The sequence below is a fragment of the Argentina anserina genome, chromosome 3, assembly GCF_933775445.1.
Source record: "Argentina anserina chromosome 3, drPotAnse1.1, whole genome shotgun sequence".
Taxonomy (NCBI): Eukaryota; Viridiplantae; Streptophyta; class Magnoliopsida; order Rosales; family Rosaceae; genus Argentina; species Argentina anserina.
The window spans coordinates 8,727,309-8,754,847 of NC_065874.1; the positions used below are offsets into that span (position 1 = coordinate 8,727,309).

Consider the following 27,539-nt stretch of genomic DNA (forward strand, 5'->3'; position numbering starts at 1 on the left):
AAATATATACCCATGATCGAAATTGAATACTCAAGAATTATACGAAATGTGAATCAAAGTCTTGTGCTCTTGAATTGTCCAAAAAAGAATTATATATGTTCTTAAATGAGTTATCTAAGGAGTATATATATATATATATAATCATAAATTAAATAACATAAATTTCATAATACAAAAATAATTCTTTATATTAACTAATTTAACTTAATTCATAATTAAATAACAAATATTTCAAAAATTGTACACAAATCAATATAACTTCACAACAATCAAGAAAGAGTATGTATAATACACACAAATAACATAATCACACAAAAGTGCAACCAATATATGATTGGTATTGTTCATCGTAATACTAATAGAAAAAATGGATGATATGGTAAGAAAGAATGAGAAAAAGAAGATACTAAGCTAGAATTCGATGGGTAATGATGGACTAAGCTGAGGAAAAACCTGATTTGAAGAATTGAACATCTATCACTAAAAATCGCGTGAAATTTGTGTGAGAGAACATTTTCAAGTTCTTTCCCTTTTTTCACGATCTGGAAACAAAACCTGCACTTATAGTCATAATTTGACTTAGGTTAGGAACATTTTCCTCCCCTAAGACCTTAATTCGTCGCTGTAATAACCCTAAATTCCAAAACAATATTTGGTATAATTTAAATTCTATTAAGTCGTGAAGTTTGATTTAAACCGAATGTGATTGTTTGCGATGTTTTGAAACGAAAAAAAACGGAAACGTTTTCGGAACGTTTATTAAGAAAAACGTTACGTTTCCGAACGAAATTATCGACTTTTATTCCGTCGCTCGGTTGCGAAAACTTTCTTCACGAAAGTTGTAGAGCTCGTCGATACAAGTTCGTGGATATGTGACGCGTTCGAATCGGACGTTGTGTGTAAAAGTTATTATTGACGGAAGATAGTTTCCGATTTTAAGGGGGGAGTATAAAAGGACATTTTGTGAAGTAGGGTTTCTATTTTCAGAAACCCTCTTCTCTCTCCCCTCTCTCTTCCGCCGCCTCTCTCTCTCTTTTCTCTCTTTTCTCTCTCTTTTCTCTCATTCTCTCTTCACTCTCTCGGTTCTCTCTTTCTCCCTCTCCCTATCTCGGCTTTCTCCCTCTCCCTCTCCCTCTCCTCACCGAGCAGCTGCACCTCACCACCGTCCCTGGGAATCGCGAGACCCCTACCACCACCTCGAGCACGCCGAGCCTCCTCCTGCCGCCAAGGAGCCACAACGAAGAGGAAGCTCCTTTCAAGCGTTTCCGACGGTTTTGAACTCCGATCTAGGTAAGGAGGCTTTTAATTCATGGTTGTGATGTTGTGTGATGTTTTTTGGATGAAATGGGAGGTTGTTGGTGGAGATCGGAGGGAGAGGTGGAAGGAGGGTTACCGCCGCCTAGAGGCGGCGCGTGGAGGAGCGTGGGAGGAGTAGGAGGCGGCCTAGGACCGGAGAGAGGAAGAGGGGAGAAAGGAGGAGGGTTTTGGAGTGGTGGTGACATCACACGCGCCGGTTTTGGGCTCGGCGCGTGGGCCCCACGCGCGGCCGGCCGGAGGTGGCGCGTGTGCCACACGCGCCGCCGTGTGAGGCGGTGTGAGCAATTTCGACGGAAGGGTATTTTGGTAATTTACTGTGTACGGTAAATGTAAATGTAAATTTTATTTACGTATGGTAAATGTAATTAAATGTTACCTACGGTAAATGTAATTTATAAATTACTTTCAGTAAATGTAAAAAGTAATTTGTAAAAGGGTAAATTAGTAAATTTTATTTACTGAGATTGTATTTACCTTTAAACAGTACGTATATGTATATAAATACGTATATAGTATGTATACGTATAGAATATGTATGTAATAATTATACGTACAGAAATACGTATATAGTACTTATACGTACAGAAATACGTATTAATTGAGTATTGTACAGTAACAATGAATAGTGAACAGTGAACAGTAACTTCGTAAAAACCGAAAATTGCTGAACAGTAACCGATTATTACTGTTTCGGCATTTAAAGGTTTACGAAACGATCCTAAATTCCTTTCTTATCTTTTCAAGGTGATCTATAAAGCGAGGAAAGGAAATTATCTTCGGAAATTGTGGGATTCACGCTCAAGTCAATAAGGTGAGTAAAATCTTACTGAATTACGAATCTACCCTCGTGGTGATTCAACATTTTTGCAAGTGTGTGTATTAAATGAATTACAACATGTATATAATTTAGTGGACTACATATATACAGTATAATGGTAATAAGTACATAAATATATATAGTTCATTAAATTACATACTGTTATTAATTCATTAAAAAAATAGTCATTTCGATGACAGAAAATTGTGCATGAAAATGTGATTTAAATGGTACAATATGATGTGAGATTATTGTACAAAATTTTCAGGTGTTTATGAAATATGACATGTATAGGATATAGAGGACTATGTATATATAGTATAAATGGTAAACAAATACGAATATATATAGTTCGCTATATAATATACTGTTATGATTTTTATTGTGGTGATATTGTGAAAGTTTTAAAACGTACAATATGATGAGTGATTATTGTACATGATTTTATCACGGAGAATGTGAAATATTGTGATTGGTCTTCGGACGTGATGTGTGGTACAATATGATGTGAGATTATTGTACATGTGCGGCAAGTCGAAACCTAGCCTTTGGCCGGGCGAAAGTTACGATACAGTTAGAGCTCTAGTCTGTCTCCCATAGTACTGCATGGGAGGTAACGGGTGGTTATCTGCTCATGAGTACTCAGCTTGTTTTGGATGTTGGGTGGCGGGTGGTTACCCAACATCAGCGGTATACTAAGTGAGGGGTAACAGATGTGTACCAGCGCTCATTAGTTACCATTTTGTGAAAGTATTAGAGTAACCAGATGGGTTGCTCGTTTTCTCATGATTTTCATTATACTGTGTTGATGTGGAGTTGTGTCTTTTATGAGACGAGAGTTATATTAATATTTTACTCATACGAGCTGTAAAGCTTACCGGGTTTGTGTTGCAATCCCGGTGCACCAATATCAATGGTGTAGGGAATACTTCCGCAGGTGCTGAGTAGTGGTGATTGAGTGACGACTCCGAAGACTTGACGTCGTTCGCATCCAGTAGTGGTGAGGCTCTAGCATGGATTGTGTGTGAGATTTGGTGTAATTGTATTGTGAGGTTGTTGTGAGGATTATACAATTCCATTTGTTATATGTTGAATTATCATTTGGGTTTGTAATAATCGGCTTGACTGAGTTATATTTTAAACTCAGATGTGATCCGCTGCGACATTAAAATAATTTCGATTTCATTGAAATTATTTTTGTGTTTAATGATTTCAAAATTTTGAGTTTTTAAGCTCGAAATTTTAGGGTTGTTACAGTCGCCTAAGAAATACCTTAAGAAACAAAAAACATATTCATCGTTTAAGACGTAAGTACACGACACAAAATTTTGTTTATCGTCTAAAAATCATATACTTAAACGAGAGATGTTACTTTCATTGCCTAACTTACTACTTAGGGGAAGAAATACTCTTTCGCCGTCTAACATACTACTTAGACGACAAAAGTTATTGCGTCGTTTAATCACCTACCTAGACAATGAAAATTATTTCTTAAGAGGCGAGAATAATTTCTTCGTCTAACAAAGTCTTAGGCAACGAAGAGTTTTCCTTTTCCTAGCCTAAGTGTTTTTTTTCTGGTAGTGGAACCAATCATAAACAATCACAATAAAAAATGTACCAATAACATTAAGGGGGTACGCCATGTGGGATATGTGGTGGATATATGTAATAATTTCTCCAATATGAAGGCTTTCACCGTGGGAAAAATTGTTATATGTATCGCTTATCGGAATCATATTGGTCAAGGGGATAAATGATATATCAGAAATATATTAGAATATATCGGATTTATCAGATTTGCTATTGTTTAATCAAAAATATTATATTTAAAAACATATACTTCAAAATTTACTAAATAAACTTAATAAAATAAAACTTACACATTAAAATGTATCATATAAACTTGACAAAAGAAAAACAATTGGTTCAAAATGTCCATAGCAATACACAAATGATACCAACTAATGAAAATAAGTGTCTAAATGATTGAATGAGGTGGGGATTCATCATAAACTCTCTCATCATCGGACTCAAACTCAAACTCAAACTCATTACCTCCAATATCTTAATCCTCATCATCCGAGACAAAATCATCCTCGACAAAATCATCCTCATGAAGCTCTATTATCTCTCGGGATCCACTTAAGGAACACAATATTTAGAATATCACACAGTAACTCAATAACTCAGTAAGCATAAGTGCATAACCAATGTCTTAAACACAAAACACAGTCTATATAATTCATTGTAAATACATCTCAATTGTTCTTCTTGCATATCCCCTAGTTTTTGCATTTGCGTTTGCATTTGCTACTGAAAAACTTAACTTTCAGAAGAGGTCATAGTGCCTTTCACTTATTGAAGCTCAGTACATGAACTTTCTTACAGTTCACTAACTCTATTGCTGTAATATTTTTCAGGTTTATTCATAATGTTATTAACTACCAAGTTTCTTCAATCTCTAGAGACTAGAGTGTTTTCAATTACCACATCACGAATCATACTGGTCATTCCAAAATTTGTCCATACTAGTGAAACTATACGAATCATACAAATCATACTTTCCTACTCCTTCAATTTCTAAACGATTGAAATTAGCTAAAACATGGAAAGATGGCAACATCGACTGAGAAACTAAACTTTCAGAGGCTCAGTTCTCGGGTTATCAGTACAATAGTCCCCAAGAAGCAATTATACTTAAATCAAAAATCATTTACAACATAAACTATAACTAAATGCATAAACCCGAATCAAAACTGCACTCAAATAATAACTAAGCATATTATTTCAATAATAACAGCCATCTAACAATCCATTACAAAACCCAGAAGCACAAAAGAGTATTTACATGTTCAAAGTTCAGAATTTACACTACAATCGCCGATCGCTTCAGGCCTCCTCCTCTTGATCCACATAAACCAGTCACCTTCTTCTCAGGCCGATCGAGGTTTTTAGACCTCCAGCTCCACAGACGTCACTGGCGTCGGTCGGGTTATTTAGTTCTCAAACAAGGTTCGATCAAGAGAATTTGAAGGATCTGCAGTTCTCTTTGCTTAAGTTCTTCGTCGAATAGATGTGGACTGTGCGCAATGGTCTTCCCATTTTTCGCCTTCTATTTTCCACCTAAATCCAAACGACAATGTTTTACTTTTAAAAAAAAAAAAAAACCCACCAAAATATCGGTCAAAATCGGTTTGATCACCGATATATCGTTTGTTGACCCAAAATATCAGTTGACCGATATATATCCCCGATATGTAACATATCTTATCGTTTAGAACATTATATGTACCCGGTATATAGTTTACGTGACGTACTTTTTAATGTGATTGGTCTATTTTTTACCGTGTTTATTTCTGATTGGTTACTCATATTTAAATAAATTTTTCCCTTTCAATGCGCGCATGTTTATTACACTATGAAGTAATATAATTAGTTGAGTATATCACATGACAGTGACACGTATTCTTCCAGTTATATAGAATAATTACTGTGATTAAAGTTAACCCGGATAAGGCAGAGCGTGCTGCAAACTGCTCCTGCGGCCAAGAACTTGGCTGCGATGCCGTAGTTACTGACGCGTGATGACAGCTGAGTTGAGTAGTACATGTCGTCCCGCTTGTGATGAAAGTCCACTGATGACATTCAGAGATGAATTATTTTCAGAGGATGATTGATCTCTGAACCATGAAGCTAGGTCCTAACAAGCTACCTACAATGTCCATCTGTTGAGGTCAAATTGTAGCGGCGAGTTGTTGTTTAAACACGTCGTCCTTTACGGTGGCACGTTCACCATGTCCACGTAGTGTGGGGCCGTGGGGGTGTATTGATCCGAGTTGTGAAACATGATAGCAGTAGGAGCCATTGAGCTGAAACTCCCCGTACGCAAATACCTCCTCAACTCTACAGTACAAGTTTGGCCTGAAGCTAACACCCGGCTAGCAAAGTATGAGGATTAATTAGGGAGTTGGGTATTAGTTAGGGTATTAAATGATTTGATTCGTTTGAAAATGAAGTGACATATAGTACGTATTGAATGAATGAATTTTCCATTTTCTTTAATCTAATGCGTATGCCTACCATGCCAGTTCTCAGAGTACGTACCGAACTTTAAGCAAGTACGTACGTATAGAATGAGGTATTTTGTTCGCTTCTGATATGTATATCTATAATATAATTCAAAAGGCCCTGAACCTTGCCTTTTTTCTGCTGACTTCAAAATCATCAGGAGTTTGGATAATGATCTAGTAGTTCAAATATAAAGGCCAGATCGATGGCTAATTAACATGCCTCAACTTGATGTTTGAATCGAATAATAAATCGTATATCAGTTCGTTTATGTCATTGGCTTAAAGCCTTATACTACTACTAGTACGGTAGTACCTAGCTGGCTTGTGTTTGACAGTTTCTTCGACTATGCGCGAGTAGAAAGCTAGGGAGAGGTTGTTAATTACTTAATTATTTGGTTCATGACAGAATAAAGACAAGGAAATTTTAGAACTGATATCCGTTTTAGGGTTATTCATGTTTCAACTTCCAGTTTTTGTTTTTCCAGTCATATATTGCTAGTGGCACAAAGGATGGAACATAACATTTAAAGAAAGCCGGAAGCTAGCCTGCTCATCAAGCCAGACGCCCTGAATCTTGCCTTGTGCAATTAATATTAAAGTGTTGACGTACTGGAATCGATCATCTGTGACTACGTCTCGTCTCTTATCAAGTGGTAGTAGTACAAGTATTTATTGTCATGGTTTCGCAAAGCAATCGTAATCCCATCGAATTCCACCAACACCGAAATCTCCAAGCAGATCATCATGGCTCCAAGTTTTGTTAGTGATGAAAACTCACTATTCAACTTTGTTGTCAGGGATGGCAATGGCGTGAAGGGAATGGTAGACTTAGGCCTATCCAAAGTACCTGAACAATACATACAACCACCACATGAGCGTATAGTGAAGCTTAATGCAAACTCACAAAATGAGCACACGCCAATTGATCTGTCAAAGCTTGATGGGGTTGATCATGAACAAGTGGCTAATGAGATCGTTAATGCTGCCGAGGTTCTTGGGTTCTTTCAAGTTGTGAACCATGGCCTGCCCCTGGAGTTGCTGGAGTCTCTGAAAGATGCTGCAAACAAGTTTTTTGCGCAAGCTCCGGAAAAGAAAGCTGCTTACCGGAAAGGTGTGAGCCCGAGCCCGTATGTGAAGTACGGAACGAGCTTTGTGCCGGAGAAAGAGACGGCATTAGAGTGGAAGGACTATGTTAGCATGGTGTACTCTAATGATGTTGAAGCTCTCAGTTACTGGCCTAATGAGTGCAAGTAAGTTCCATGAATACTTAATAGAAACTCTAGTTAAACTCAAAGTTAGTATGTGATATCATGCATGTACCCCTTTTGGAATAAATTTTACTATATATTAATTGATACCTTAATGTTTTATCATTGAACTTTTTCAGGGAAGTTGCACTTGAGTACCTAAAAACATCAATTCACATGGTAAAGAAAATTGTGAATATTTTGATTGAGAAGCTAGGAGTGACAATCGAAGACTCGAAACTAGATGCACTCATTGGGTTAAAGATTGTGAACATGAACTATTATCCAACATGCCCTAATCCGGAGCTCACTGTTGGAGTTGGGCGTCACTCGGACATGGGCACTTTAACCGTTTTACTGCAAGATGGAATTGGTGGTTTGTATGTCAAAGTTGAAGATTACATGAATGCTGGAAAGAAAGGAGAGTGGATTGAGATCCCTCCTGTCCCTGGAGCTCTGGTCATAAACGTTGGTGATACATTACAGGTTATAGTACATTTCATATTTTGGTGTTTATTACTATTACAACACAGTTCTTTATTTAACTTACAGAGCTAATCTAACCCTCTGTTATGTGATTTTGTTGTGTTTTTATTTTGCTTAGATAATTAGTAATGGGAAGTACAAGAGTGCGGAACACAGAGTCCGAACCACAAGCGGTCAATCAAGAGTGTCTATTCCAATATTTTGTACTCCAAATCCAACAGAAATGATTGGGCCGCTGCCGGAGTTGGTGGCGCGTGATGGAGTTGCTCGTTACCGTGACATGGTGTTCGGAGATTATATGAACAACTTTTTTGGCAATGCACATGAGGGCAAGAAGTCTCTTGATTATGCGCAAATTAACTAGTTTGGTGCATGCTTGTACGGATCGAGTGGAGTAATCTCCACGTCTCTCCATCGTATCCATGCTGAGTTGCTGACTAGTATTAAATCATATCGAATGTCTTTTGGCTTTGTGCTTATTTTGAAGTTTCCAGTCAAAATGTCGTGTAAGCTTCTAATGCTATGATGACTAATTGACAATAATGCAACATTGCAACACAAAGATTGCTGTGTTCCTTTAATAAGAGATTTGGTTTGTTCCACCTAACAAGGTTTTATGTTATTTTTTTCTTTAAAGTCACATGAATCCGAAAGTAATCGTGTTTTGACATTCAATATAGTTTTATAAAAGCAAGGAAATTATAAATGACGAAACTCAAAATACATTCATTGTATTCTATGGCTTCATACATGTAAGTGATGTAACTGATGTAAGGACTTGGTTGTTGATTGGAATAAACCTGCCGTCGTTTCGTGCCTCAACGCAAATGCATAGCATGATTAGCATCCATCACCAAACCTTTTCACTATGGTAAGATAGTTTGACCAGGTTCGTTCCTTGGACCAGTTTTGAGGCGGTGAAAAAGCTAATTAAACTAGACCGCTTTCCAACTGAACAGCTTCATCTTATGCTTTACTCTTGTCTCTCTGTCGAACATGGATGCATCCAAGGAAGAGTTCCTCAGAGAGTTCGGGGAGGACTATGGATACCCAAACGGACCCAAGTCCATCGACGAAATCCGAGCTACCGAGTTCAAGCGATTAGATGGTAAAAATCACACCTTTGCCTCTCTTAAAAATCACACCTTTTCTTCTGTTATTGCTTCCCCAGAAAATTTGAGCTGGAAAAGATCAGTCTTTGGATTCGAATTGGTTTTGTATTGAGTTTGGGGAGAACTGGGTTTTGGTTATTGATCTTGTTGGATTTGGCTCACTTGGAAATGCAGGGAATGTGTACTTGGATCATGCTGGGGCTTACTTTGTACTCTGAGTTGCAGCTGGAAGCAATCTTTAAGGATTTAAATGCCAATGTGTATGGAAACCCACGTATCCTATTGCATGTTAGTATTTGGTTTTGTTCTGTTAGATTCTTATTGGGATTGTGGAATAGAATTTGGAATTTGTATGCTTATGGGTGGTGTTGTATTATTGACCTTGACTCATGATTGCTGTCATCAAGTTCCTTAATTTAAAATTAGATAGTCAAAGTGATACCAGTTCTGCCACAGGTGACATTGTGAGGGAAGCTCGCCAACAGGTATGATATGTTATCTGTCTCTGCTTTTAATGCTAGGACTTCAAAATATTGCGAGTATTCGGATAAGTAGTGGAAACTTATTGATCTATAGACTTTGTCTGAATTGGTATTTGCTAGTAATCCTTAATTGTGATGATTATTCTTGGTTTAATTTGAATATATTTGAAATATGTTAGGTAGTATGCTAATTGGCCCCCGATGTCACACCTGTATACGTTCTCGACTATTGTAAAGCCTCCCCAAAAGAATACAGCTGCATATTCACTTCTGGGGCAACAGCTGCCCTGAAGCTAGTAGGGGAGGCCTTTCCTTGGAGCTCTCAGAGCTGTTTTACATACACGACAGAGAATCACAACAGTGTCCTTGGGATTAGAGAGTATCCTATTATGTTTCACTCCATCATCATCTTCATCAGATAGTAATCATAAGAGGGATTTTGTTTCGTTTTTCCAAGTTAATGCCTCTTATTTGTGCACACTACTCAAGCTGCCTTTCAAATTTTGTATTCGTTGTTTTTATGTTATTTTATTAATATGAACCTCTCGCATTGAACAACACCTATAGACACTGGTCAGACTAAAAACAATATTAACTAAGTTCTTGTCTCGTTGTTTACCATTGTTGATGAGCAACTCAAGTACTGTGTTTCATGATTCCATATTGTGTAACAGTAACCCTTAATTATAATTAGATATGCTCTTGGTCAAGGTGCTGCAGTCTCTGCAGTAGACATTGAAGAGCATGTGCATCATGGAGAATCAGGTGGTACTGTACCATCCATGAGGGTCTTGCAGCACGAAGTACAGCGAAGAAATAAAGCTAGATGTATGGAGGAGGAACCAACAGGTACTTCTGAGTGGATACATCTTATGTTTGATGAAGAATCAAGAAGTCATGTACACTGCATTTCTTGGCATTTTTTCAAAATTGTGTCATGTATTTTTGTGCAAACTAATATTCATGAGTTCAGTGAAGGTAGGAAGGTTCGTATTATTTGGTTGAGCTACGGATTTATTCTGAGTTATTAATTTATTCTAATGAACAATATTCTCTTGGTTCCACTGGTTTCCCCATGATACATTTCATGACTATCGGTATAAAGTCAAAGGATTTCATGAATGTTTATGCAGCGATATTTGTATATGATGGGGTTCTTTTGGGTTTCTGATATGAAGGGATCGGGAATGCGTGGTTAAACTCTGGATTTAGTTGTCCTATTGTTTAAGATTAAATTTAAATTACAATGAATTACCTTTATTTGATGCCTTGGTAGGTTATTGTTTTACTTACATTTGTCTGATTCTGTAAGACTTCATTTATTAAGAGTTAAACAATTTAGGATCAAATATATATACAATGAATAAAGCTTATGGTATTTTATTGTCTTTATCTAGTATTATTGCATTATTGTTGCTAACGTCTTTATGGCTGCAGGCTGCTCCAGAACTTGTTGGGCTTGAAAAGAAGTTGATGTATATTTAAATTATACCCATGCTTGTTAAATTTTGTGATACACGAACATCTAGCTGAAAGTTGCACTGAGATTTTACCTTTTGCAGGTGGGGCATATAACTTATTCCCTTTCTCCTCAGAGTGCAATTTCTCAGGACTGCGATTCAGCCTGGATTTGGTGAAGATAATTAAAGAAGATCCAAATAAAATTATGGAAGGCTCTCCATTTTGCAAGTATGATAGTCATTCTACTGTAGTCCAATATTTCTGCAATTTTGTAGCAACCTGTCTGTTAAATCCCTCATCTTTGCTGATGAAATCTATGAATGGGTGTGTTAGAGACACATCAGGGTATATCTAATTCAGTGTGCTCTATGGTTTATATTGATGTAGGATAGTAAATAGTAATTACATTTTTTTAAAGGGGTAATAGTGATTACATTTTAATAACTCTTGATTTATTTGAATATGAATTTGATATGTTCTGTTATTTCTTCTTATCCAAGTAGCCGCTGGATGGTCTTGATTGATGCGGCAAAAGGATGTGCTGTAGAACCTCCAGATTTATCATTGTATCCGGCAGACGTTGTTGTTATATCTTTTTATAAGGTATATATTGTGGGTTGGATGTTTTGTTCTGAAGTTTGTCTTTAGATGTATATACCTTTTGCGCTGATGCTTGTTCTCTGTATGTTTCTTGTTAAGCTATTTGGCTATCCAACTGGACTTGGCGCACTTATAGCTTGAAATGGTAAACAATTAAGTGATCATAATATATGACAGTAGTGTTAGAAGTTCTCTTTAGTTTTATTTATTCACTTTGACATGGCATTGTCTTCATCACTAAGTTGCCTTCTCTTGACGTTTTGCTTCTTCTTCTTCTTTTTTTCCGTTAGTGTTGAGTCTTTGTAATTCCCATTGGTCTAGACTCTTGCTACTTGCTGATAATATGACCCATCATTAAACATCGTCAATATCGTTAGATTGTCTTAAATGGAGGTGATACGGTAAAATTGAAGATTGTGTAAAGCTACTTTCACTTTTGTTATTTTGAAGTTATCTGGAAACTCCACGAGTCTTACGTCATTACAAATGGTTTCTTAATCAGAGAGTTACTTACTCAAAGTTTCTGCATGTATCGTCCAAGAAAAGGATATCAAAATATTGGTTATGATTCTCTAATATTATATATCTCTTTTCAATTCCACAGATGCTGCTAGAGCACTGAAGAAAACTTACTTCAGTGGAGGTTTGCACCTATCTAATTAGCTAATAGTGGTCAGTATAGTTATCCAGTTGATAATTGCAGATGTGATAACAGATACAGTTTTCCTTTAAAAAAAAAAACAGGTACAGTTTCTGCCTCAATTGCTGACATCGGCTTTGTCAAAAGAAGAGATAGTGTGGAAGAGCTGTTTGAGGATGGCAGCATTTCATACCTGAGCATAGCATCTATTCAACACGGGTTCAAAATTTTGAATTCACTGACTATATCTGCCATATCTCGGTAGGTAATATTTTGCTGCTTCTACAATTACTCGTGGATACGTGGACTTTCATTCTTGCTCATAATTTTCATCCAAGGTCAAGAAAATAATTTGTGTGAAAAAGAAAGCCCTCTTGCATACTTCTTCATGTCCATGATTTTCTTAAACCATAATTGCCTAGAGATAACTTATAATAATGCATGACCTTGTGACATCTTAGGCATACAGCATCACTTGCCTTGTATGTAAGGAAGAAGCTTCTGGCTTTGAGGCATGAAAATGGAGTCAAGGTCAGCACGCTTTATGGCATGTCAAAGGTTACCTTTCTAATTTAATGCATGTTATTTAATTTTTTTTTTCATTCAGTAAATCTGCAACATTTTTTGAGTGATTAAATTCATTTCTCTTAGTTATGCCAGTTGACCAAGGGTAGAGTCCCCTTTCAGAAGCTTCCCAATTTCCATCTAATCCTGTATCAATTCTTCTGTAGTATACATGTTGTATCTGAGACTCTGCAAAAATAACTTTATTTGGGAAGTTGAACATTCATAACTTATTAATGCTGATTAGACCTACATAAATTCTTTATATTATGTTTCTCGGTTTGGTTGATCTGATACACTTGCAACTTCTCTGTATCAGGCATTATGTCATGGATTTGGTCCAACAGTCTCATTCAACTTGAAAAGGTCGAATGGCACTTGGTATGGATACCGTGAAGTTGAAAAACTGGCATCTTTATCTGGAATTCAGGTACGGGTAAGATCCAAGTGATGTTCTGTAGGCATTATTTGTTTTATATATAAGTATAGTTGAATTTCTGTTTCATTATTTTATCATTGCATGTCAATGCCAAATTGCCAATGATATATGGCCTACGGTAATGAGATGGGAACCTAAGCAGCAAAAGTCATTACAACTTACAAGATGACATTAATTTTTAATCAATTCAGAGTTCACTAGTTGATGATTGGCTAACAGTGGCTACGACCTCTTCATATTATTTTGTATACTTGCATTAGACAAAAGGTGAAAAATGGTGCATTAATGAACTTAGTTGTGGGGGGTGGTTACGCTTATTATGTTGTTCAAGGCATTAGCGGAAAGTGCGATATAGCCATCGTGAAGTATCCTCCCCTGGATACCTTGAGACTTGAAGTCTGGTGGAGTGGTGGTTTAACCACAGGAGTGATTCAGTGTTTTATTTTAGTATAGCAGATATCTAGACTTCATCGGAAGTTTTATAATGTGGTGTTGTTCTTTGTTCATGTCTCCTATAAATTTTCATCATCTGCTACTGACCGTACCAAGTTCCATGGTTTCGGAAGTTCGTGAATTTTATAATTTTTCTTTTTGTATCAATCTCACTAAAACAGACTTGTATCTTGAATTCTATTCAGAATTTTTCTGTTCTATACCTGCATTGATTATTGTTGTTTCACATTTTTTGCATGCATCTCGTCAATTTGTCTGATATGGATTCTGATTAAAGGAGAGAAGGTACTAATGGAACTCTTCTTTTGTTAACTTGATTTCATTGTAGACAGGATGCTTTTGCAATCCCGGTGCATGTGCTAAATATCTGGGCTTGTCTCACTTGGAACTTCTGTCAAACATTGAGGTCCTTCTCACTGTTCAATTCTTCGATGGCATCTATACAATTTGTTTAGTCCACTAGATGGAATGTATCTGTCAGAATTCTGCTGAGATTATGAAATATTGTTATCAGGCTGGCCATAGTTGCTGGGATGACAATGACATTATTCATGGAAAACCTACAGGAGCTGTGAGGGTATCCTTTGGTTATATGTCAACATTTGAAGAGGCAGAGGTTTGTTCTAACTTCTAAGCCAACTGAACAAGCTACTGTAAAATTTTAGTATATCGTGATGCTGCATGTCTTTACTAGTTTAAGAATAAGCCACTGTAAAAACCTCACAGAAATTTGTTTCTTTTCGGTAAAATTCCACTTTCTTTCACATTCATTTTAGATGAAGAAATACTATTGTCATAAACATAACAAAAAAGAGAAGAAAAGAAAATTATAACTGAACTAGCCCTTTGGTGCTAGTCTTCTAATTTCTTTTCTTGTTTTGATGATGTGCAGAAATTTATTGATTTTGTGACAAGTTCCTTTGTAGCATTGTCACATGGGATCAATGGGTATCAAATAAAGCAAGGTTCAACCCCTTTCTGAATAAGGTTGATGTATATGCTGCTTTATACTTTGGTGTAATATGGTTAAACGACATGTCTTGTAAAGTCAAATTTTTGGGCTTTCTCTCCGTTTGTTTGCATCGATTGTAGTTTGTTTTACCATACGAATACGTGGAAAAAAAAAAGAGAAAAAAAAAAAGAGAGGGAATAGGTTGCTTTTGCTCTGAACTTTTATTTTCCTAACATGGATTGCATCCCAGACGCCTTCCAGGAAATCTTATGACCTTCTATTCTAAAAATATGTAGGTCCTGAAGGCAGATCAGCAGTAAGAAGTTTCTCTTTGAAGTCTGTTACTATCTACCCAATAAAATCATGTGCAGGATTCAATGTGGAATGTTGGCCTCTAGCAGTTTTGGTAGTCTTTTGCTGTCTCATTTGGCATGCCTTCTTTCTTTTTTTTCCTTTTTTTTTTACTTTGATACATAGCATTATATACCTTTCTTTAAAAAAAAAAAACTTTTGACTTGCCTACTGCATTTGGAGATGCTTCTTGAAATAAAGCAACTAAGCAAGGTTGCAAGGAAAAAACCTTGCTAGTCAGTTAATTTTTTGGAATGTGTTCTGAAAACAGGATCTTGAATTCCATCTTTTCCTTTATTTGAACAGGTTTGCGTCATGATCGAGAATTGGTTCTTACAAGCCGAAGTGGTGAAATCCTTACACAAAAGAAGGTGAACCACCAATTTAGTAGTTTTCTAATGCAGAACTAGTTTTTTTAATTGTATGCTAGTTATAAAGCTACCATGTTCACTTATTTTGTACCATTGTAGGGAAAACTGCATTGGAGATGATTCTAATGGGATAGTCAATTATCATCATCATGGTGTGAAGTGATCATTATTGAAGTTTTTAAATCTTCTTAGTTTCCTTTTGTAGGTCCCTGAAATGTGCTTCATAAGTACTTTTATTGATCTCAATAAGGGAATATTGTTTGTAGAGTCACCCCAATGCCAAGTGAGACAGTCCATCAACTTTATGTCAGATTCATGTAATGCTGGGAGAAAAGAGATTACTTTAAATGGCCAGAGGTAAATAATGGAAACTTCATTTCCTTAATTGGTTGTTATACAGTTATCTATAATTTCTCTTTACTTCTAGAATGTGGCTTTGTTTATGATATTTTATGTGGGCCTAAAGACTAGGAAGAGGGATATAGAATGGTTATCTCAAATTCCCTGGTCTGCCAAGGTTTGAGTCAGAGACTCACAGTTACATAGAAAATTCATTTTCCAGAGATAGATAGCATCAACTATGATAATGAAATAGAAGATATGAAATATAACAACATGTTACTGGATGTTTGACAGATGATGTAGATATATGTGTATTTGTGGCTTGAAATAACTCGGTTACTTCTGTTTGAAGTTCTCCAAATTTATTGAGGCAGATATTGACTAGTATTACACATATAGAAAACATCAATTGTTTTACCATGTACTATGTGCAACAATTACCTAGGTGTCACGGTTATATCTTATTTTCCTTTTTGGCTTAGATATGATGTACAGGTTTATGAAAAGGAAATCAACATATGGTTTAGCAATGCCATTGGGCGTCCATGCACGTTATTACATTGTTTTAGTTCAAAATACAACCTTGGCATGAGCAAGAGAAAAAGTAAGGAGACGTGCAGAAGGATGGAGAGCATGTTGAATTTTTCTAATGAAGCTCAGTTCTTATTAATATCGGAGGAAAGTGTATCTGACCTCAACAACAGACTAAAAAGAAGTATGCTTTTAGTTGTACTGTCAGTCATATAACGAGTCAAGTATAGCACTTTTGATTTGGTACATTTGAGTTGATGATATGTTGTCATGCAAATACCATACAAGTGCCCCTTGAAGTCCTAGACGAGTTGTCGTTTCCTTTTTTGTTTCTTTTCCTCCCTGATTATAAACAAACCTCATGGTCTTTGTTAAGCCCATCCAATACATTGTGAATATGTGTCAACAGCACTTTTATGTGGTTAAAACCGTAATCCCAGCAAGCGATAGCTAGCTGAAGACACATTTTTATATAAACAAGTCCCAAATCACCTACATATATCCAAGTTTTCTAACAAAAATAATTGATGTCTATGCTTCTATTAATTTGTGAGGAACAATTGATGCCTGTGCTCCTTTCAAGTGAGTTGTAAGTTTCTGTGAGAGAATATTTTTACCTGATATTTATGGATTGAAAGTTTATATAACCCAATAATTGATAGCAGATGCACAAAAGGGTGCTCAAGGAACAGGAGGTCAAATCGATTTAATGAGATTTCGGCCCAACCTCGTCATATCTGGTGGTGAACCATATGCTGAAGATGGATGGAGAAGCCTAAAGATTGGGAATATGTGTTTCACAGTAAGTTCATGAAATGAAATAAAAACAATGATTACTTCTACCAGTGACTACCTACTTTTACTTATTGCCAACTCTATCAGTGATGTTGGTAGATGATAGTGTTTGAAGTTATTTGGCATACATGGCTTAATGGAAGTGCCTGAATAAGTTCTTGAACCTTTATAGCCAATATAAAATTTAAACGGAATTTTATCTTCTATATGATCCGTGTGTTGTGGGCACATGTGTTGTACTTTTCCTGATTTCAGATGTAATTCTTTATTTATTTTTCCTAGTCTTTGGGTGGATGCAACCGTTGTCAGATGATCAACATTGTTCATGAAGCTGGACAAGTAAAGAAGTCACATGAACCTTTGGCGACCCTTGCATCTTATAGGAGAGACAAGGTCTGCCATGGAACTAATATAACGCTGGTGTTATGCTAATTAATTTCAATATTGTCAGCAAGAAGCCATTTAAACTAACTTTCTGAGAAATGCAGGGAAAAATCCTGTTTGGGTTACTGCTTAAGTACGAAAAAAGCATTGTAGGGTGGGATGGCAACGAGAAAGATGGGGATGATTTGTGGCTTCAAGTAGGACAGGATGTACTTCCAAATACAGTTTAGCGTTATAGCATGCAAATCGAGCAACCAATCTAAAACACATTCCATCATCACAGGTGCGTACAGAAGGATTTGGATTTATGCAAAGATTTCAATTCCCAATCAGTCTCTACGTGATAGTTTAAATGATACATCTCCATGTTCCTACTCAATGTCTATATACATTGCATTGTATTGCTTTAGTGTATTATCTTGTAGTTTGGAGTTATCTAACCCATTATCATTCAATAATGTAGGTTGAACTGAATACTATGCGATGAGATTTTGTATCACTAGCGTGCCAATCCTCTTTAAAAATTTTGACTTACTGCTATGTTCTACAGTGCTCCATAACTTTAATGCTCGCTGGCCTTGTGTGGATTCCAATTTGCCCCTCATTTCGGAATCCAACTGTTGAAGGTTGAAGATCGCTCAGCACCACAGTTATTCGGTCATACTCGTACTAGTTGTACTCTGAGGGGTTGATATCAACTCGACCTTTACCAATAGGGTGCTGCTAAATGTACCCAACAAATGTCTAAGTATACCCAGCACATCAATTGCAGTCACAAGTTTACCCGTTTTCCCCCTATACTCTTCATACCCAGCACAGATTTCATAAAACCAAACCAAACCAAGCAACCCGAGCTCTCTTCCATGACCAGATTTTGATTCATGAGCAATACAGATTGACATCAATTAAGTTTTGGTCCTATATTGAAAGCCAGCCCCCAAAACACTAAAAAACTAGACTGTAGAATGGTTTTTTCCATTACTATAGTTGTAGAATGTTCATATAGAGAAAACCCAGAACTTGGTGCCAATCGGTCATTCAAATAATTATGTTGTAGAATTGTACGGACATGAACATGCAATTTGAAGTCACCAGACCCTCTGTGGGATTTCAAACTTTCTTCACCTCAGCAGGGTTGATAAATGATAATGTACTCATCGCCCTGTGCAACTACCCATCAGAAACGTGTTCCTCCTTAGCTCAACTATTTTCATATTACCCATCATTATGTTATGACTTATGATGCCATATATACAATGAATTTTGATAACAGAATAACAATCCGGTCATCTTGGGACAGAGGAGAGGTTCCACAAAGGCAAGTTTTGCAGTGCACTTATTATTCATCTTTTTATTCAAAGAGGAGTAAAATTGGTAAGAAAATAAATGCTGGGTATGTATAGAAATTTGTTGGGTACATTTAGCAACACCCTTACCAATATCCAAAATGATATCTAAATAAGAAACAATCAAATCTAGCTTCTAAGGCATTCTCTAACCCATTGGCTATTGTGACACAATTTTCACTTTGTGGCACACTCCATCTCTAACCCATGGGTTAGTGTGCTGGTGTGCTACAAAAGTGTGCTAAAAGTAGTCCGAATGGCTATTTCCTCAAAACTTATTTTTTATTGTTGTTTTGGTAAATAATTTCATAAATGCATATCAACATTTGTATAGTGTATATATATTTTATTACTTGAAAAAGAAAAATTAAATTTTTTTTGTTTAAATAATATACTATAACAAGTAAGGAGTAATTTGACAGAGAATAAAAAAAATGCAAAAATTTAGGCAACATGAGTTATTCCCACCATCCGATGATCCAGATATATCGACCGATACACCAAATGATCATGAATACTAGTATTTTTTAACTATTTAATTATAATTATGTAACTTAAATTAGTTAAATTTCATGAAATTTTAATTTTTATTGAATAAAATTTCAAGTTTTAAATTTTCATAATACATGTATTAAATTTATATTTTATTAAAGTAAAATTGTAATTAAATGATAGTATAGAAATTAAAAGGTACAGAACACATTAAAAATTATTAAAAGTCTACATTGTAGCACACTTGGATTGAAGACAGTTGATATCAAATCGATAAATAATGTCGATTTAGTTTCAGAGGCGGACCTAGCAGGTGGCAAGCCCAGCTTCTGCTGAGAATAAAAAAATGGGCCACGTTCAAAAAAACTTTGCTGGGGTAAAATTGTAAAATTACTAGCAGTCTACCTATTAGTCTTTAGTATACATATCCAAAAAGGAGACTTACGAATCTCATTGATCAATTGATCAAACAAGAACTGTTCTGCCTCTCAATCTCTTTTCCCAGAAAATCTCTATTTTCATAATCTTTCAATTTCAATTGCAGCCTCTCAATCAAACCGATCGTATGCACTTCATCATCTTCACGTATGTATCTCTTGACTCTTTTCTTAGCATTTTGTTCTAACTTTATTAAATTCCTAAAGTTCCAAATTAGGGTTTGGAATTGTTTGAGAATTTGTAGGGATTGGGGATTTGGGTGTTGAGTTGTATTACTTGTTTAATGAAGAGTTGTCTTTATATAATCTAAATAACTAAATTCTCAAATCCCAATTGTATTTTATATGTTCTGTGATATTGCTTAATAATTAATATGAAATTCTAAATTGGGATTAGTGTTTTATACAATCTATAGGTTATACTTTATATAATCTATTGTTTTGTTCGATTGTCTATTGTTTTATCTAGTATTTATGTATAATCTGTTACTTTTATATATTAAAATGTTTGTAACTTTTGATTCAATAGGATGTCTGATCATCCAAAACCCAAACGATTCAAGAATATGTTTTCTTTCTATAAAAAAGATGTTGATAATCAAACTTCAACACCAGTTGCATCAAAGACTCTAATGCCTTGTTCTAATTGTCCTTCTTCCTTACCAATTAATGAAGTTGAAACTCCATTAGAACATGATACTAATGTGCCTCCAACTGTAACTAATGTTCCAATAGAATCCCTTATTCAAGCTGATCCTGGATTACGTGAAATGATTTATTTATTACCAGTGAATCAACAAGATCATATCCAAAGGCAGTATATCCTTATGGGACCTTGTCAACCCAAGTTACAAAATTATCCACAAACCTTTGATGGACGTAATAATCGTCGTTTTCAATATAGATGGTTTACACTATTTCCTTGGATGGAGTATTCAGAAGCCAAAGACAAAGTATTCTGTTTTCCTTGCTTCTTTTTGAAAAAAAATCCACCAAGACATCCTTTATTCACTGTTGAAGGGTGTTGAAATTGGGGTAGAATGTTGGCTGGGAATAAAGGAATTTGTGTACAACATGTGGGGCATGTAAATTCTGCTCATCAATATAATGTTCAAAATTGGAGCAACTTAAGGAGAACTTCTCAACACATTGATAGAGTGATTGAAAAACTACCACCAGAAATTATAAGGCATAATAGGTTACGTTTAAAGACAACAATAACAGCTGTGAAATATCTTGGAAAGGAAGGTTTGCCTTTTAGAGGCCACGATGAATCTGCTGACTCTACTAGTATAGGACATTTCATTGAGTTGATAAAGTGTTATGCAGTTTTGAATGAAGACATTGTAAAAGTTGTTCTTGATAATGCTCCCAAGTATGCTATGTACATTGCACCATCGATTCAGAAAGAGATCCTAGATATAATTGCTACCAAAATTCGAAGTAGAATTCATGCAGAAATTGGAGATGCTAAATTTTGTATCTTAGTTGATGAATCACTTGATGTATCTCATAAGAAGCAAATGGCCATTATTATAAGATTTGTTGATGAAGATGGGTTTCTTCAAGAAAGGTTTTTTGAAATTGTAACAGTTGAAGACACTACTTCAGCTAATCTCAAGAAGCATATATGTATTGTGCTTTCAAGAAACAATCTCCAAGTGCAAAATATCCGTGGTCAAGGTTACGATGGGGCTAGCAATATGCGTGGTCAATTTCATGGATTGAAAACATTATTCCTTGAAGATTGCACATATGCCTATTATGTTCACTGCTTTGCTCATCGATTACATGCAATTGTTTTTTCAAATGCTAAGTTCCATTGTTGGGTTTGTTGGCTCTTCATCAAAGCGTACAAATTAGTTAAAAGATATTCAAGAGGCAGAAATTGCAGAAAGTTTAGCATATGGAAATCTTGAAACAGGAAGAGGGCTTAACCAAATCCGTAATTTGAAGAAAGCAAGTATGACTAGATGGGGATCTCACTTTGCTTCCATTAGTACATTAGTCCATGTATTTGAAGAAATTACTCAACTTCTTCAAAGCATGATGAATGATAAAGATCTCCTAGGAAGTGTAAGAGGTGATGTAAAAGGTTACCTTAAGGCATTGAGGGCATTTGACTTTGTATTTTGTTTGTTGCTCACTAACAAAGTTATGAGAATTACTGATTTACTTTCTCAAGGCTTACAGAAGCAATCACAAGACATTGTTAATGCCATGAATATGGTTTCAAGTACAAAAGCACTTCTTCAAGCTTTGAGAGATGATGGTTGGGATAGTTTTTTCCAAAGTGTCCTACGATTTGGTGAAAATCATGGTCTTGAAATGCCTAATATGGATGCAGCTTATTCAATGGGTACTGGTCGTGGCTGTCAACAACATAATGTTACAAATGAACATTATTGTCATTTTGACATGTTTAATATGATTATAAATGTTCAAATGATGGAGTTGAATGACAGGTTCACCGAAGAAACTATAGAGCTACTTATTTGGAGCTCTGCGTTGGATCCTAAAAATCAGTTCAAAAAGTTCGACATGGAAAAGATTTACAAGCTTGCTGAGCAGTTTTATCCTGAAGACTTTGATACATCTGAAGTAATAGCTTTGAGATTACAATTAGAACATTACAAGTATCAAGTAGTTTTTGATAAAGATTTTCATAAACTATCTTCCCTTGCACAATTGTGTAGACGATTAGTTGAAACAGACTTAGCACAACTTTTTCCCTTGGTTGATAGATTGATTCGTTTAGTCTTGACACTTCCTGTTTCCACTGCAACTACTGAACGTGCATTTTCAGCGATGAAAATTATAAAGACTAGGCTTAGAAACAAGATGGAAGATGGATATCTTTCAGGTTGTATGATGCTCCATATTGAAAAACAATATGTTGACACTATTGACTCAGATGAAGTCATTGATCATTTTGAGTCTATTGGAGATCGTAGAGCGCAATTTCGGTAGAGCATATTGTATTTGTAATGGAATTATGTATTATTATAAGTGTCAAGTAAATTTCTTTTGGATTCTTGATGTATAGCATATAAGAATCATATTTTGACTTAGCAAATTTTTTGCCTCTTCATTATGAATATTTTTCTGCTCACCTAGCTTTAAGACACTAGATCTGTCACTGTTTAGTTTACCATAATGTTGCACATGAGTTACAAATAGCCATTTGAGTTGGAGAATGCCTAAATATCAATATTTTCCGTTGGTTCTTAATTAGATACTGTAGTTTTTGTTCTCAATATTTTCCGTTGTGTTTCCAGTCGGCCCGAAAATTTTGGTTCTAGTTTTCATGCATCTCTTATGGTATCATTGGTATGTATGACTCCTCTGCATGCTCCTACATAAATAGGAGAATTACATCCAGAACCTAACTATAAACTTGCTGTAACACTGCACACATCAAAGCAGCCGAAGACTTGACCAAAATGAAGGGGTTGAAGACTTTGACCCCTCAAAGTGACCATACCCTCAGGCCTCAGCTGGTGCAATAATTCTGCTTGGTCGTCCTTATAATTCTGACATAGCCACAGTGGCTCTTTAAGATTCAACACAACTACAAGGAGGACCTAAAGTGAAATAATTCTCACCATAATTGATCTATAAGCACAGAAGTCCATGCATACTTAGACTAGCCTTTATAAGTTGTCCCAATCTATATGCAATCCCGTGCAATATTCAAACTAGGATCGATCAAGATCAATAATATCCGTCTCTGTCTGGTTAACACCGCTATCAATCAAGTAGGGTAAGTCTCCACAATGATAGTCATACTCCAACCAACTGGGTTTTCCTTCTCTGTGACTCTCAGTAATTTGTCTACAACCCCAAAGGACCATCGGACTTGTTCGTATTGTTCTCGGACCACAAGTGGGGGAGCCAGGTTGTCAAGTCCCTATTGATCATGTGTATATCATGAGAGTATATCAAGTTGGGATGATGATCATAAAAGCATTTTGAGTAGAAGTGTTGCCGCCCATGTTACCATATCTACGGTTTCGTGTCTGATCTTGATTAAGGCCGTGTCACGTCCCCAACTTTAGTGACATAGAAATTCAGGAATAAGACCTCTTGATTGACATAGATTATCTTAGATTGAGAGACATAGTTCCAAACTTATACATGCTCATCTTAGGGACAATTTTTAAAGGTCGGTAAGGGACAAGACATTTATATACGCCGTTGTCATATATAGATCGATGTGAAATTATCATTCATTCCAATTATGATTCAATAATGGGAATTGACAGATGATTATAAAATTGTTGTGTGAATGTATATATAGTAGATGCATATATATATATATATATATATATTATGAAGTACATTATAATTACATATAAGCTATAACAAAATGAGAATAAAAAATCTGATTGATATATATATATATATATACAGTACATATCCAGAGTAAAGCTTCACTTTGAAATTACATAGTGAAGTTCCAATTTTGGCACACTTTTCGGTCAATTATTTTCACCATAAGTGATTCAATATTTAGGTATGATATTCAATATTATCTTTATAAAATTTCATCTAATTCAGCCATCATTAAGGTATTGAAATTAGATTAAATCAATGAATGAATTAAAACTGTTTAACGTGAACCGTTCGTGTAAATTTCAATTTTGAAAGCTCAAACAATTGTCAAATTTGATGAAACTTTGTAGAGATGATATTGAATAACATACCTAAATATTGAATCATTTATGGTGAAAACATTTGACCGAAAAGTATACAAAAATTGGAAGTTCACTCTGTAATTTCAGAATGAAGATTCACTCTGGATAAAGACTATATATATATATATATATATGTTGGATCCATTCATGGTCGTGGATGATCCAAGTCCCTGTATAAGCTTCATCATTTAATTTACCATAGCTGGTGGCTGTTAATTAATTAAGCTATGCTTCTAGATTTGTTCTTCCTTTGAGAAATAAAATGCAAGTCTATATCAACACGTCAAGTCTCTAGGTTACTCAACTATGAAGTCAATGATATATGAAGCTCAGTCACTCTTTATTGCCAATGGCATTATGGCAAAGTCATAAGACCCAAAACCCTGTTATTTTTAATAGACGTCATATGTTGTGGAGGCTTAGGTTATTTTCATAAAATAATTTCATGGTATATGCTCATGTAAAAGAAAATTGAAATTAAAACAGCACATGTCATAACAAGAGACTTAAAACTACCAACATATCTAAGAACATACTGTGCAAATCTTTATCATTTTGAGAGAAACTGCTTGTTACATTGACGACAATAAAATACTGAATACAACATTTTTTATTAGTGAAGTGTTCAATTTTGGCAGGCTTAATTTGCTCCTTAATCAGCTTATGAATCAGGTCATGGAAATTAACTCTGCAGCCTCTGCTAGCTGCCGGAGGATTTGTTCTCAGAAATAATAGAAGAGAAAATATCCTCTTTGTTGCCGTAGACTTTAGGTACCGATATAAAAATGCAGTATGACTGTCATCATTTATGTCAAAATTTCAAAATCACGTGGCTATGTTGAGCAAGTCTGTTCTTTATATTTGTCATGGTCTCCTTATTTGTCTGCTCTTTGACAAATTGCCAAAGAAGATCAAATAAGTTTTTGTCGTTAATCAAGTTTAACTGTGATGCATAATGACATATTATATATTGAAGTTAACAATTCCAGCTTTAGTAATAATATTATATATAATCCTTAATTATTCAGTGTATTTAGCCTTAGTAGTCACTTCTCCACAAGGATTAAAACCCAATTGTATCTAGGTATTTCATGATTAAAACTCATCTTAACGTGGATCGGTGAAAGCTTTCATACAATGCACGGCCCACGCTTGTTGTTGATAAACATATTATTTATGTAGATCATTCTTCAAACATAATTGTTGCCATCAGAAAATTCTGATTGGTTGTGTGAGATATTTTGAAGCATTGGTCATTTGGTCTCTTGTTCGAGGTATCGGACGGCTGGAATTATGGGGCTCTGTCTTACATTTTACGACTTAAGTCACTCATAGCGTAATGTGGAGTAAGTAGTTTAGCGAATGAGCCAGCTACCTCAGCTCGGAGGTTCCTAAGCGTTTTCAAATGTCACATTGAGGGTTCTGTCATGTACTTCTCTTTCAAACGTTTATGTGTGTCCACGTGCAGTCCGGGCCGTGCGGCTTATGGAAAGGCTTGTTTCGGCGCGAACGCACGAGCACATTGGCTTTCACGAGGCTGTGCTCCACAATAAGTCCCCCAACACCGAAAAATAGTACCAAAATTTTTTATAACTAAAATCTAACAAGTAAATTGGTTAAGCTCAACAGTCATAGTCTATAATTGATTACTCTCGAATATTTTGCACTATTTCTCTAGCTTGCATTGCAGAGTGAAATAACTACTACCAATCGATATTTCAAAACTCGTGTTTCACTTTCACCATAAATTTATGGATCGCTAGTTCGTATCAATCGTATGTATGACACACATCTTAATTAAGGTGTATTACCTAAAAAGGACACACATCTTTAGGTGAATTAACAAAGCATCTTTGTGAGCCAGTCTTGAAAATTTGAGGGCTCAAAATTAACAAACCATGAATCTATAGATACTCTATGCATGCATATCACGTTCTTGTTATGGGGCTGCTTGCTTTACGTACTCCAAAAACCATTACAGTGAACGATTAAACAAACAAAATGTAGTACAATACAGGAGCCATTTCTAATATGGACTAACTTAATAAGGACTTGTTGAGGACTTTTAATTTTAACCATTAGATTAAACGAATGACTCCTAATTTAAAGAGCAACCAAAGCAGAACTCCACCGAATCATTCCACTCCTTCTCCCGTCTGCGCATCTCATCTCTTGTTAACCCAAATCAAGACTAGTGAGGACGATGATCTGTGAGAGTTTTTATACATATGGGAATTTGATGTATGGTTTACTTCAGTCATGCCCGTTTGCCTGAGAGCAAGCCAAGAAATCATAACCCTCTCTATTTTTGCTTATTAGCTTAGTTTAGTTGATTACAATTGAAGTGGGTTTTCATTAGGGTTAATTCCTCTTATGGTACCTAAAGTATGGCTACTTGGACAATTTAGTACCTGATGTATGAAAACGGACAATTTGGTACCTAAAATTCTCATTTGTAAGCCATTTTGGTACCTCTATCAATTTTAATCATATTTTAGGGTTATTTTCGTCATTCTAACCCTAAACTCATTAAATTCACATTTTTCTTTATTTCTTCCTATAATTATGGTCTCTTTGGAGATAATTAAATTAATATATATACTCCACTTAGCATCTACTTTACTTATATCAAAAATAATTTTTTTTTCTTAATATACTTATTGTATCCTAATTATTTTTTACAAAGGAAATAAATTTCCTTTATGCAATTATAATTTTTTATTAAAATATTGTTTTAAATACTTATAATTAAAATTAATTTAGATTGATAGCTACATTATGAAAAAGTATATACGTAAATCATCACAGATACTAAATGGATGAGTTATCAAATTTTTAGTGATAATTTAGAGGCAATTTGAAGGTATTATGAAAAAATGAAATAAAATAGAGATAAGATGACGGAAATAACCCTGAAAATATGGTTAAAATTGACATAAGTATCAAAATGGCCTAAAGTTGAGAACTTTAAGTATCAAATTGTCCGTTTTCATACATCAGGTACCAAATTGTCCAAGTAGCCAAACATCAAGTACCATATGAGGAATTTACCCGTTTTCATTATCTTTGACTAAACCTTTTTGAATTTGAGCGATTCTGTTTCTGGGTTTTGGTTAAATCAATTTGTTGTTGGTTGTTGGATGTTGAGGTCTT

The 27,539-nt window shown here is 35.4% G+C and overlaps 3 protein-coding genes across 3 annotated transcripts; all 3 read left to right on the forward strand.

Moving 5' to 3' along the window:
- Positions 1-6,948: 6,948 nt before the first annotated feature.
- On the forward strand, positions 6,949-8,301 carry LOC126788467 (scopoletin 8-hydroxylase). The gene is made up of 3 exons (XM_050514464.1): positions 6,949-7,454; positions 7,592-7,937; positions 8,056-8,301. Exons 1-3 carry the CDS (start codon positions 6,949-6,951, stop codon positions 8,299-8,301), a joined length of 1,098 nt encoding a protein of 365 aa, XP_050370421.1.
- Positions 8,302-8,862: 561 nt separating this feature from the next.
- On the forward strand, positions 8,863-18,652 carry LOC126788473 (molybdenum cofactor sulfurase). The gene is given in 24 exon segments (XM_050514469.1): positions 8,863-9,045; positions 9,224-9,252; positions 9,254-9,323; positions 9,476-9,534; positions 9,750-9,910; positions 10,226-10,380; positions 11,094-11,220; positions 11,493-11,595; positions 11,692-11,737; positions 12,197-12,235; positions 12,337-12,493; positions 12,694-12,790; positions 13,116-13,232; positions 14,017-14,094; positions 14,203-14,304; positions 14,581-14,653; positions 14,937-15,044; positions 15,295-15,362; positions 15,568-15,719; positions 16,187-16,419; positions 16,901-17,037; positions 17,313-17,423; positions 17,519-17,697; positions 17,878-18,652. Coding segments are annotated over 23 exon segments (2,460 nt in total). The 5' UTR covers positions 8,863-8,933; the 3' UTR covers positions 17,645-17,697; positions 17,878-18,652.
- A 2,077-nt stretch (positions 18,653-20,729) lies between these two features.
- Positions 20,730-22,659, forward strand: LOC126786974 (uncharacterized). Its single transcript, XM_050512926.1, has 2 exons — positions 20,730-21,455; positions 21,553-22,659. The coding sequence occupies exons 1-2, from the start codon at positions 20,730-20,732 to the stop codon at positions 22,657-22,659; spliced, it is 1,833 nt and encodes a 610-aa protein (XP_050368883.1).
- Positions 22,660-27,539: the final 4,880 nt, after the last annotated feature.

Excerpts from the sequence above, each read along its gene's own strand:
- LOC126788467 (XM_050514464.1), top strand. The coding sequence starts at position 6,949 with ATGGCTCCAAGTTTTGTTAGTGATGAAAACTCACTATTCAACTTTGTT. Across the intron at positions 7,455-7,591 it reads TACTGGCCTAATGAGTGCAA|GGAAGTTGCACTTGAGTACC; the intron begins GTAAGTTCCATG and ends GAACTTTTTCAG. Across the intron at positions 7,938-8,055 it reads ACGTTGGTGATACATTACAG|ATAATTAGTAATGGGAAGTA; the intron begins GTTATAGTACAT and ends TATTTTGCTTAG.
- LOC126786974 (XM_050512926.1), top strand. The coding sequence starts at position 20,730 with ATGTTGGCTGGGAATAAAGGAATTTGTGTACAACATGTGGGGCATGTA. Across the intron at positions 21,456-21,552 it reads ATTGCACATATGCCTATTAT|TTAAAAGATATTCAAGAGGC; the intron begins GTTCACTGCTTT and ends CGTACAAATTAG.